The sequence below is a fragment of the Diplotaxodon limnothrissa genome, linkage group LG12 (assembly GCF_057381915.1).
Source record: "Diplotaxodon limnothrissa isolate DT_005_m linkage group LG12, D_limnothrissa_male_GT1.1, whole genome shotgun sequence".
Taxonomy (NCBI): Eukaryota; Metazoa; Chordata; class Actinopteri; order Cichliformes; family Cichlidae; genus Diplotaxodon; species Diplotaxodon limnothrissa.
In genome coordinates this window covers 40,394,584-40,407,055 of record NC_140607.1, presented here as the reverse complement: position 1 = coordinate 40,407,055, position 12,472 = coordinate 40,394,584, and the positions used below count along the sequence as shown (strand labels likewise).

The window sequence follows — 12,472 nt, the reverse complement described above, 5'->3', positions numbered from 1 at the left end:
TCACACACTGGTAATGGCAAGCTACATTGTAGCCACAGTTACCCTGGGGCGCACTGACAGAGGCGAGGCTGCCGGACACTGGCGCCACCGGGCCCTCTGACCACCACCAGCAGGCAAACATGGGGTTAGTATCTTGCCCAAGGATATTTGGCATGCAGCCAGGAGACAGCCTGGGATCAAACCACCGACCTTCTGATTAGTGGCTGACCTGCTCTGCCACCTGAGCTACAGCCACCCCGGGTGGGAGGAACCCACCCGATGGATTAATAAAGTTTTATTTAATCTAATAATCTAATAACTTTGATCTCAGCCAAACCGATTTACTCCAGAACAAATAAAACACTGAAAAAAGCCAAACAATTACATGTTTAAGTTATCCGAGTGACTTATATATCATGTTTAACCTGAGTAGCGAAAGACAGCGGGGGTCTAAAAACGATGAAGCCGGGAGTCTGCTGCTCTCGCCAGCTCGAGTGACCATTGAACCCCCCGGCTAGCTATCGAGTGGGTGGGTAACAGACGTCTCCGAAAACTTCAGAGTACTTTTGCAAATATGCGATGTCTTGATAAACCAAGAAGGTATTTGAAGTTTACACAGCTACTTTCTCGCCTGAAAATATGTCTAAAGTTTATTTTGTGACCCAGAAAGATTAACAAGAGCAATTTTAAAACTTGGTAGCGGCCGCCATTGTTGGAAACTGGAATTGGCTGAGCCGCGTTATGAATTCTGATATATGGTGGGCCACGAAGGACACACCCGACCCATACTTCAAATTCAGGGAAATGAAGAACGCATTTGTCGGCCGCATTTGAAGGAGTCGACGAATTGGGACAGCCTTTGTTGCCTGGCTGTGACGTAATTGGCCTACAAATGTGGCCTCAGGAGGATGCAGCCGACATTTTGGGGCACAGCTACTGAGAACATTTGGTTTGGTTAGCTAGCTCCATCATGACAGAAAAAAACCCAACACTCTCTTAGATTCCTCTTATGTTCTTTTGACATATTTAATGGACTGGTCTAAAAATGTAATAGCACCTGAAGTGTTCAAACACAGCATCACATAGACGGGTTTCCTGATTTGATCCCGGTTCTACTCTTGAGTACACCAGCTGACACCTTAAAGGCCTATACTGGCAATCAAAATATTTCTCTAAACCTGAACTAAATCTTAAGTCACTACCTATATACTGACAAGGGCTGTAAAGTTAGTGGTTCCGCTTTCAGAATGGGCTCTCTTCTATCTCAGGGCTAGCAGTTCCCTGAAGATTTCACATGCAGGTGAGTCATTTTTTAAGATGATGAAGTTTCTGTTAGAGAGGAATGTGTGGACAAGAGGAGAATCAGGGACCCAGCCTTCAGCTTTTTGGAAGGTTTTTTTTCTCTTCAGATGGAGCTAAGCTAATTGTAGCTAATACACCACTCTCTGTCCAGGAAGCAAATAAACTGACCTGATAACTATTTTCTATTTTCTTTTGACCCTCTAACAGTCAGAGTACTTTAGGATTTATTCTATTTTTTTTATTTAGTTGTATAGTTTGATATCACCTAATGTTTTCAGGAAAATCATATTTATTCTTTAATTGTATAAAATTTTGGAGCATTACTTTGTAAAGGCCCACAGAGCATCCTGTGTAAGGGATCGTGTGTACTGTGATTGCAGTAACATTGTGGGGTCTTGATTTGTTTTTTCTTTTGAATGTGAGAGTGGCTAATATTGATTGTTACTGTATTATGTGATAAAGTGTGACATTATAAAGAACTTGGTGGCCATTGTTCCAGGCGTAGAGCGCTCTGTCTCGAGGGTTGTAGTCAAGCATAGACAGGTGGCTGTATTTGTTGGTCAGAGGGATGTCGATGTACTCATAAGTGGATGAGTTGGTGGAAAAGGCGTAGTATACTTTGGTTCCACCTGAGTACCCATTGGTGACATACAGGGTTCCACAGATCATGAAGGCCTCACCAGCGCTGCGTTTTGGATGGTTGGTGGTCCAGCTGCGGATGATCTGTAGGGTGTTGGGGTTTAGCTGGCTAAGAACAATATTACCAGCATTTTGATTGGTAGCATATACAGCCCACAGCCCACCCTCGTCCACCATGAGGTCAATGTCTGAGTGCCCACCCCAGGAGTAATGGTACATATTGTTGTAACCAGCAAAGTCAAGTTGTCGCGATCTGCTGATGAGCGATGTGCTGAAGTCAAATTTAATGATTGTGTGACTCTGAAACTTGTTGAAGTAAAGGGATCCATTATAAACCACCTGCCCAGTACCAGACCAGGGATGAGGAAGTCGGTGAGAGGTGAAATTGTCTGTCATCATGAAGTCAGACATGGACTGGTACTCCCTAACAAAGCGATTGTTATGGTACCCATCCATGTACCATACCTGTAAGGAAAAAGAACAAATATTAAAAATAAAAACAATCATAATTATTTGTATTGTTAACTTGAATCCTTTATGTTCCACAGACATGCAATGTATGCATAGCAAAACATCGTAAAATGACCACTGCAGCCGAGATATCCTTATCCAGTTACTTCTAATTCGTGTTCATATAGTGACACGAAAAACTCTCTAAGCTAAAAAAGAGCCAGTGTTGGAAAGTAACAGAATACATGTACCACCGTTACCTATTTAAAATACAAATTATGAGTAACTGTATTCCGTTACAGTTACCGTTTAAAAATGTGGTATTCAGAATACAGTTACTTTGCTGAAATAAATGGATTACACGGCGGTCTTTTCCTATTTCATATGTTAGGCTGTCACCTCTCTATTTTTGGTGATTCCACGCCGGTGGAAACCCAAACAAAACACGCATTAAGAGGGTCTAATGCCTGTGTCTCAGTCTCGTGGCCCATGTCACCTCTACTTGTGGCTGCATAATGACGTGAAGAAATATTTTTAAAAATTATTATTCAAAAGAATGACTTAATAAGAAGGCAATAGGCAGAGTGTTACAGGCATAGCTGTAAAGAATGTAGTCTCATGGGCAGTGTAGCCTAGTTGTAAGTAAGCTATTAAGACTCGACTGTACACTGTGTTCGTGAAAAAATAAGTTCCGTTGGAGCAGCCTTTCAACGCCTCTCTCTGTCTCTCGCTAGCAAAGTTGACCTAGACAACAAAGTAAAGCTAGTTTTCAGCTACGAGCCCGACACGAACCCGACGTATTAGCCAGAGGTCCCTTTACTACGGTTCGGAGCCGCGGACCTGTTTTATATATGCGCCGAATAGTTTTCTATACGAGATCGCTGCAAAAATTGCAGCCTTACCTAATGTCTACCCTACTGTTACTCATTTATATTAAGATTTAAACATCTAGTTGGTATTGGTATGGCGAGTAACCTTCAGTAATAGTAATAAATCACACAGCAATAGTACATTCATGTAGTTGTAAAAAACATCATAATATATTAAGTAATCCAAAGTATTCCATTACGTTACTCTTATTGAGTTACGTTACAAAATACATTTTGGGGGATCTAATCTGTAATCTGTAGTGGAATACATTTTAAAAGTAACCTTCCCAACACTGAAGAGAGCCAGTATGATATGCTCATAAATTTGATTTACTGTTACATATTAAGACTTACTCTGTTGTCTCCAGCTGGAGCAAGTGGGTCAGTCATCCATGATCCAAATCTAGATCCAGATGTCTTTATGGTGATTGGCTCGGAGATTCCTGTGAGCTTCCCACAAGCTAAAAAACAAACAGAGGCACATGTGGACAAAATAACATGAAAATTTGCAGAAACTGCAGGAGATATTATGAGTTTAATGTACACAGCTTTGTGTGGTCACACCCAGCCCTCTGAAAACTTTAGTCCACAAAGGCAAGTTCAGATATTTTCTTGATTCAGAAAAGATAGTATGAGCTTCAGATTTTATTTTCCTCTACCCACCTAGCCTCTGCATGCAAGCCTTCAGTCGGTCCTCCAGGCTTATCACCCGGCTGTGGAGCTCCTGGTAGTCCAGACCTCCGAGCTGTTCCTGCAATGATCCCAGCAGCTCCGTCACATTCGCTGCCTCTTCTTTAAACTGGCGGACCAACAGTGCATCTGCTTTGTAGGACTCCAGAACTGGGATGAGAGGCCTTAACTCCTCCATCTTTGCTTTGATGGACTGACAAACAGCAGACATTCAGAAAAAAAAACACTTTAGATCAGATGTTTTCAAATGTCCTTTTAAATCTCACATATGTTCAACATATTGTAAAGACCTAATTGCATCAAATTATCCTAATACAGCACTTTACTCTCTGACTGCCGGTTTACTTGTGGTTACTAGGGCAGAATTAAGAGCAGAATGGGAGGCAGAGCCTTCAGCTTTCTGGCCCCTTTTCTGTGGAACCAGTTCCCAGTTTGTCTTTGGTAAATGGTAAATGGCCTGTATTTGTATAGCGCTTTATTAGTCCCTAAGGACTCCAAAGCACTTTACACATTCAGTCATTCACCCATTCACACACACATTCACATACTGGTGATGGCAGCTACATTGTAGCCACAGCTGCCCTGGGGCGCACTGTCAGAGGCGAGGCTGCCGGACACTGGCACCACTGGGCCCTCTTTGGAAGACAGACATCCTCTCTACTTTTAACCCTCATATTCTCCTCAAATATTACTAACATGTTTTACCGTTGGGGTCAACCCCATGGGATATTTGCCTCCAGAAAATGGTTACATACAATTGTTGACCAAGTGTTTGTGTCAGCCACTTTGTTTATTTATTTAATACACAAATAGCCCCTTGATAATGAAACTCTAGTGCCACCATCAGGCCAAACTTTTAATTTAGAATAAATGTATCTTGAAAGGTTTGCATGAAATATTTTCAAAATTACTGACAACATTCATGGCCAGAAGCTGATGAACCCATTCAAGTCATCATGTCATCACCAAAACCCCTGACATGACTTTTTCTCTAGCACCGCCACCAAGTCACACTTTAAATTTTAGACTTATAGATCTTTCATCCATTTGGGTTTTTTTTTTAATAATTTTGGATGCACATCCATGCCCCTCAGAATGAATCCTGTTGATTTCGGTGACCCTAGACCAGGGGTCACCAACCTTTAACATCCAAAGAGCCATTTGGACCCGGTTTCCACGCAAAAGACAACAGAGGGAGCCACAAATACTTTTTGACATCTAAAATGAAGATAACAGTGTATATATTGTTTTTTACCTTTATGCTTTTTGTGAACAACTAAGGTGTGTTGCTTATCAAAATCCGTGAAGGGCTACAGAGAAAATTACATTTTATTTATGTAATTAACACATTTTGAACACTTAAAGGAAAGACACCCAGCTGAACTAAAATGATCCACGTAGCAAACAAAAACTGTTGTGAGACGCCACCCTTATATCTCCTTTGGGCTTTTGGAGCCTTGACCTGGTTTTTAAAAAATAATTGGAAAAAAGCACTATGCTGCTAAAAAAAGAAAGATAGACATTTGCAAAATTCTGCCTAAATATGTATTTTACCTGAAAAGACCTGGCGTGGTCTGCAGCGCCGCTGCAGGGGAGGCGGACACACCTGAGCAGCACCCGCAGTCACGCCTCGCCACCTTAACGTCTGTGCTATCTGTGCTGTTGTGTTGGTATGTGTCGGGCTGTGAGCTGAAAAGCTACAGCCAGCCGGCTGTATGCGTACTGCAACCGTGTGTGAAAAGTGGTCAATAAAGATATGCTGAAAAGCATGTTCATGGAAACATCGTCGGGTCTGCCGTGATATGTTTACAATGGGACTTCTGCTCCGGAACCTCTGCGCACAGCGTCTGCAAATTGGGGCTGTACAAAGTCACTTTCATCTTTACGCAGGACTGTAAGCTGTCATCTGTGAGGCGTGAGCGGTGTTTGTTTTAATTTTAATTGTGTTGTGGTTGGCAGTGTTTTGTGTTGTTTCACTTTAAATTTGTTTAAAAGGAAAAAGCTGAAAATTTAAGTAGTTAAAAGTTGAAATGTAAATAGTTGTTTTTTGTATTATATGATTTATTTATTACATTTTATGTGGAGTGAATAAATAAAAGTATATATACGGTGGCCCCCTAGAGACAAAACATGTACAAACTCAGAAATACGTACAAACTCCAAAACACGTACAAAACACAACAGAAGTGCTCCAGAATGCTAGGCGCAGTGTTGAGCTTTTGTTACCTAGTGGCTACACAAGCCAGGAAGTACCAACGACCGGATTTGGTGTGTGGTAGTAACAGGTAAATGAACATTTCTTTTTAATTATTTGAATATATATGAGTGCTTGTGTATAAATACACAAACAATACACATATGCTTTCAATTGTGTAATTTAAGTGATCTAGTAGCTCTGTTTTGGAAGTTCAGTTAATGCTAGAAATGTGTTTTGGAGTTTGTGCGTGCTTTGTCTCTAGGGGCCACCATATATATTTATATGTAATCATATAAATAAATCCACGTTTTTTTTTACATTAGTAATTTCTTTTGTGCATAATTTTATGTTGTTGTTGATAATTAATTAATTAAAGCAACAAAACAACCGGAAGAGCCGGTTGGCAGCCGAAAGAGCCGGCTGTTTTTAGTGCCCCAAGCCGAAAGAGCCGGTTCTCCAAAAAGAGCCGGAAATCCAATCACTACACCCCGGCTGTGAAACTCAGAAACCAGTCTTACTTGTTATTATCTATTGTCCACCTGGGCCTTACACAGAGTTTCTGTCTGATTTCTCAGAATTTTTATCTGATTTAGTTCTCAGCTCAGATAAAATAATTATTGTGGGTGATTTTAACATCCATGTAAATGAGCCTTAACATGGCATTTAATCTGTTATTAGACTCAATTGGCTTCTCTCAAAATGTAAAAGAACCCACCACTTTAATCACACTCTAGATCTTGTTTTAACATATGGCATAGAAACTGAACATTTAGCAGTATTTCCAGTGTTTGTTTAATATGTGCATTGAAGGACATGTCCTGGTCAAAAATTACTCCAAGGTTCCTCACAGCGTTACTGGAGGCCAAGGTAATGCCATCCAGAGTAAGAATCTGCTTAGATACCATATTTCTAAGATTTTCAGGGCCGAGTACAATAACCTCAGTTTGATCTGAATTAAAAAGTAGAAAGTAGCGGTCATCCAGGTCTTTATGTCTTTAAGACATTCCTGCAGTTTATGGTAAATGGCCTGTATTTATATAGCGCTTTACTAGTCCCTAAGGACCCCAAAGCGCTTTACATATCCAGTCATCCACCCATTCACACACACATTCACACACTGGTGATGGCAAGCTACATTGTAGCCACAGCCACCCTGGGGCGCACTGACAGAGGCGAGGCTGCCGGACACTGGCGCCACCGGGCCCTCTGACCACCACCAGTAGGCAGCGGGTGAAGTGTCTTGCCCAAGGACACAATGACCGAGACTGTTGGAGCCGGGGCTCGAACCGGCAACCTTCCGATTACAAGGCGAACTCCCAACTCTTGAGCCACGATCGCCCCATTTAACTCATTGGTGTGTGTTATCTGGCTTCATGGACAGATAGAGCTGGGTGTCATCAGCATAGCAGTGTAAATGTATGCTATGTCTTCTAATGATGCTGCCTAAGGGAAGCATGTATAATGTAAATAGAATTGGTCCTAGCACCGAACCCTGTGGAACACCATAATTGACCTTAGTGTGTGAAGAGGACTCTCCATTTACATGCACAAATTGGAGTCTATTAGATAGATATGATACAAACCACTGCAATGCAGTTCTCTATCTCAGTAAATTATGTTCAGTTCCTTCAAGTGATCTCTTCTTTTTGAAATGCTTCATTGCTCTTTATTGAGAGAGAGAGAGAGAGAGAGAGAGAGAGAGAGACCACAAAGTTGTTGATGGATTGTTCAGTTTCATGATGTGGGCAAAGTACCTTGTACTGTCTGGCAATGTTGCTCTCATGTCCATCTTCCACCTGTTTGAATTTGTTTTCCAGACCTTTCAGCTGAACTTCCATCTTCTCCACAAACTGTAGATCTCTCTGAGACCGCTGATCTAGCGCTTCAATGGATTGACTCATATTCTGCACCTGGACAGGACAGTATCATTGATAAACACTAAGGTACCTGTCATTTCCTTTTTTTAATTTGAATATGACATTATGGTCAGACAAGCCAGTCAAAAAGTTATATGTTTTTGTCATTCTATCCGGTTTGTTAGAAAACACCTGGTCTTATGAGTTATAGAGGGATTTGTTACTCTAGTGGGATCACTGATCATTTGTGTTAGACCAAAAGTATCTGTAATTTCAGTTTCTTTCTATCACTTTTGTTATCCCAGTTTTTTAAGTCTCCCATTAGAATAACTTCATTGTTGAAGTCACAACAGAAGTGCCTTGAATTGGTCATATACACACACATATTTAAAACATATTCTCCGCTCGCCCCTACAACTGGTCTTTATCCTTCAAGCTCGAGTCCTCTGACAGAGGCCTGGGAGCTTGAGGGTCCTGCGCAGTATCTTAGCTGTCCCTAGGACTCTGCTCTTCTGAACAGAGATGTTGGGTGTTGTTCCTGGGATCTGCTGGAGCCATATGCCAAGCTTGGGGGTCACTGCACTGAAAGCCACCACTGTTGTTCTGCATAGGCCTGAAACTCCTCAATGAGATCATTGAGACTCGCTACAGATACCAACTACGGAATGGAACAATCATCAGCTGCATCCTCTACATGGATGACATGAAGCTGTAGGCCAAGAGGGAAGGAGACATCGATTCACTGATCCACACCACCAGGATATCCAGCAAAGGCATCGTAATGTCATTTGGATTGGAAAAGTGTAGTCAGCTGGTAACAAAGAGATGAAAGGGAGTCGGAACTGAGAGGCTCACACTACCAGAAGGCAAAATTACAGAGATTAAGGACAGTTACAAGTACCTTGGAATCCCACAGGCAAATGGGAACCATGACGAAGCCGCTAGGAAAGCTGCAACTACCAAGTACCTGCAGAGAGTAAGGTAAGTCCTGAGGACTCAGGTTAATGGTAAGAAGAAGATCTGGGATATTAACACCTACACCCTGCCTGTGATCAGATAGCCTGCTGGGATAATAGGCTGGCCAAAGGAGGCGATAGAAGCCACTGACATCAAGACCAGAAAGCCCCTGACCATGCATGTAAGGTTTCAACCAGAACCCAACACCCTGAGACTGTATGCTAAGTGGAAGAAAGGAGGCCGGTGTCTAGTGAGTGTCAGTACCACAGTCCAGGATCAAACAATGAACATCCACAAGTACCTCAGGAAGATGTCCCCAACCAACCAGGTGCTCAGTGAATACCTCAGGCAGCAGAAACCCAAGAAGGAAGAAGAGAAAGTCATCATGGAAGGACAGGCCCTTGAGAATTATATTCAGCATTTTCCAATTATAATATTTTTAGCTTTTTCAGTCAGCTGTGGGAGCTGTTTGGTTTGAAGGTATTGGAAGCAGATCACCTACTTCTGCAGCAGTGCTAACAGTACTAACAGAAGTTGTTGTTTTTTTTGTTTTTTTACTTTAAGTCTATGTACAACAATGACTTTTGAACAGCAAACCAAATCCCTCATGGTGACCTTATTCCTCGTCATCTGGAATGAAAGGAATGGATGGATGGATGCAGACTGCATTTCGTTGCCTGTACTTGTGACATGTGCAATGACAATAAAGTTGAATTCTATTCTATTCTATTCCAAGCTTCTCATCCATTCAGAAGCATCCGGCCAACGTAAGTGACCAAGAAGTGCATCAGGGTCATGCCAGCAGTGCCAAAGGATCCAGAACCACATGACACCGATGATAAGCTCTGACTCAAACTTCTGCTTCTCCGTCAGCTGCAGGTATTGTCTTGCCTTTCTGCTCATTATTCTCATGGGTCCATGCTGTAGCAGGTCAGAAGGGCCCCTAGCGCCCTCCCAAATGAAGACGTGGCTGCATTTCTGTCAAAATCTAGCGTCTCTGCGACTGTGTAAAAATCTAGACCAGGTGCTACTCCGCTGACCGCTGTCGCCAAAGTGCTTGCTCATAGGGGGTCATATGATTGTTGCCTTTTTCTCTGTATGTATTATTGTACGGTCTACCTTACAATATAAAGTATCTTGAGGCCACTGCTGTTGTGATTACCTTTTCTAGCAGTTGTCGTAGTTGCTTGGTTCGAGCATCTCTGGAACAGACAGTCTGCTGAGGAGCCACCACTGTACAAACACATCGACCCTCTGAGTCCTGAGCTGAACTGTAGACCTGCCAGCCCTCCTCAGGGGTTGAGGGACCCACCTAAATGAGGGTACGATGAAAATTAGGACATTATTAAAACAACAGAAATATGATGTGTTCTTCACAAGGATCAGTGTGTCTAAAAAAGAAATCCATTGCTAAAGTACCAAAAACCTTCAATAGCCATACTGTCCAGCAGAAGATCCACTTTTATTATAATTTTTACTGTTAACAGTCTTTGTATTTCAGCTGTAAAGCTATTCTGTCTATGTCACTCTCACACTGAAGCTAATCTGCTGCTATCCATCGGATAATCCGGATTATTAGCAGACTTATTATTAACTGATGTGAGAAATGTGATTACATATTAAATACATTCAGAACACTTCCATCTGGCTTCATTTGTTCCCATTTTATCAACCTGTGCTGCTGAGCAAGGCAATGATACGGCTTTATCCGCTGAAATTAATTATCGGGCTGAAAACCACGTGACCTGGATTAATTATTAATAACTGAAAAATGCTTGCATAAAGGGAAGGTAGCTAAAAACCATTAACCCAGAATTATCTCAAAGAAAGCAGATTTACATTCTGACTTAAAGATGATCAGAGATTTGGTCTCTGATGCAGATCAAGATCGATTGACACCACCATTTTCTCACCAACATGGAAGTGTGTCAGAAAAAAGGTTTTACAGCCTGTGACTGAAATTCACCAGAAAGCACCAAAACAGATCGGAATACATGATACCATGAGGGAGTCCTCACTCGGCAGAATATAAATAGAAGCAGGGTCGTGTTACCAGAGTGAAGTGTGATCCGAGCAGCAACAGCAGCAGGTAAGCACTCAGCAGATTCTCTTCAGACTCCATCTCCTTCTCCTCAAAGGCTAGACACATCTACGTTAGCCTGTTTCTTATGGATTCAGCTGGTTATGAAGCTGCTGATTAACTGGGTTATTTGTTCATCTGCTACCTGACGCTCCCTCTGCTGCTCTCAGCTCCTCCTACTGCCTCCTCCTTCCTCTTCTTCTCTGATGCGACGCCAGAAATCAGCCAAGTGGAAATAAAACCGCTCTGCTGAGTGTGTGTGTGTGTGTGTGTGTGTGTGAGTGTGTGTGAGAGAGAGAGAAAGAAAGAGATGATGATGTCACAGCCTGCCTGATGAACAGATCGGTGGAACAGCAGCAGAAGGAGGAGGAGCTGTCCATGCTGCTGAGTGTGTGTGTGTGTGTTCCTGCAGGAAGACATTTGGTCTCAGAAAATGTCATCTTTTTCTGAAATGTTGTATTTCATATAAATATTTTAGATTTGAAGAATTAAAACTAATCTTGATGGGGTTCAAGATATTATAGAGAGTTTTCTGTTCATGCATGAACTCACCTGTAAGGTTCATGAGATTAAAATTATCATGTGGTTACGTCCGATCCAAAAGACTAAATGAAATAATAAAATATGTTACAAAATCTAAGAACTAGTTCCAATATATACAAATAGCTCAATATCCAGAATATTATCTAAATTAAATATACATGATTGCCAGTACTAGGGGTGGGTTTTAATCATCGATTCATCGATTAAAATCGATTCTAGCTTGGATAACGTGATATCGATTCATTAAAATCCTGAATCGATTTTTTTATATAAATGTATTTTGTCACAAAATTTTGACAACCACCAAACATTTAAAACAGTAAATGAAAGCAGGAACATGGCTTCTGCACAAAGACATAAACACAAAGCGTGGACCCGCGGATCAGAATCAGTGAGATTTCACCTTTCTTACCCGACGACACGGACACGGTCGGGTCTGAAAGCCGACAGCTCACTGATTCTGATGTTTCGGCGGGTCCACGCTTTGTGTGTACGCCCTTTTTGCGCTGATTCTAAAGCTGTTAGTTTTATCTCTGAACCTGATCCAAACTACGCTTCACATAAACATCGTCATGAATTCACTCTGACTTTTGCTGTTTTGCTTCCACCAGGATAAAATCACACTTCATGCTGTCACGATCCTGGGTCTTGTGACCCAGTGTTTTGAGTTTTAGTTCATTTTGATGTTTTAGTTTATGTAAGCCCTTCAGGTTCCTAAGTTCATTTGTTATCATGCTTAAGTGTTTCTAGTTCTTATTATTTCCCCCTCGTGTTTCCAACTATGGTAAATCTCCCCTGCTCTTCATGTGTTTCATGTCTGTGTCTTACATTGTGAAGTTCGGGTTGTCATGTCTACGTCTCATTATGTTTCCTGTTTTATTGTGAAGAGGTCTGGTGTTTCTGTGTTCAT

General features: G+C 41.7%; 1 protein-coding gene across 2 annotated transcripts; it reads right to left on the bottom strand.

The window, feature by feature from the left end:
• Nucleotides 1-1,722: 1,722 nt before the first annotated feature.
• Nucleotides 1,723-11,088, bottom strand: LOC146622161 (noelin-like). 2 transcript variants are annotated; one of them, XM_085366994.1, is made up of 6 exons: nt 10,993-11,088; nt 10,102-10,251; nt 7,836-8,036; nt 3,903-4,122; nt 3,594-3,700; nt 1,723-2,385 (listed from the first exon to the last, which is right to left on the bottom strand). In XM_085366994.1, the coding sequence occupies exons 1-6, from the start codon at nt 11,086-11,088 to the stop codon at nt 1,723-1,725; spliced, it is 1,437 nt and encodes a 478-aa protein (XP_085223120.1). The 2 variants fall into 2 exon arrangements, with proteins under 2 accessions (XP_085223120.1, XP_085223121.1); XM_085366995.1 differs by having other exon boundaries at nt 7,881-8,036.
• Between the last annotated feature and the right edge of the window lie 1,384 nt (nt 11,089-12,472).

Coding starts and splice junctions, on each gene's coding strand:
- LOC146622161 (XM_085366994.1), bottom strand. CDS start 11,088: ATGTGTCTAGCCTTTGAGGAGAAGGAGATGGAGTCTGAAGAGAATCTG. Junction 10,252..10,992: donor TCGGATCACACTTCACTCTG/GTAACACGACCC, acceptor ACCCTCATTTAG/GTGGGTCCCTCAACCCCTGA. Junction 2,386..3,593: donor CTCCAGCTGGAGACAACAGA/GTAAGTCTTAAT, acceptor TTTTCCTTACAG/GTATGGTACATGGATGGGTA.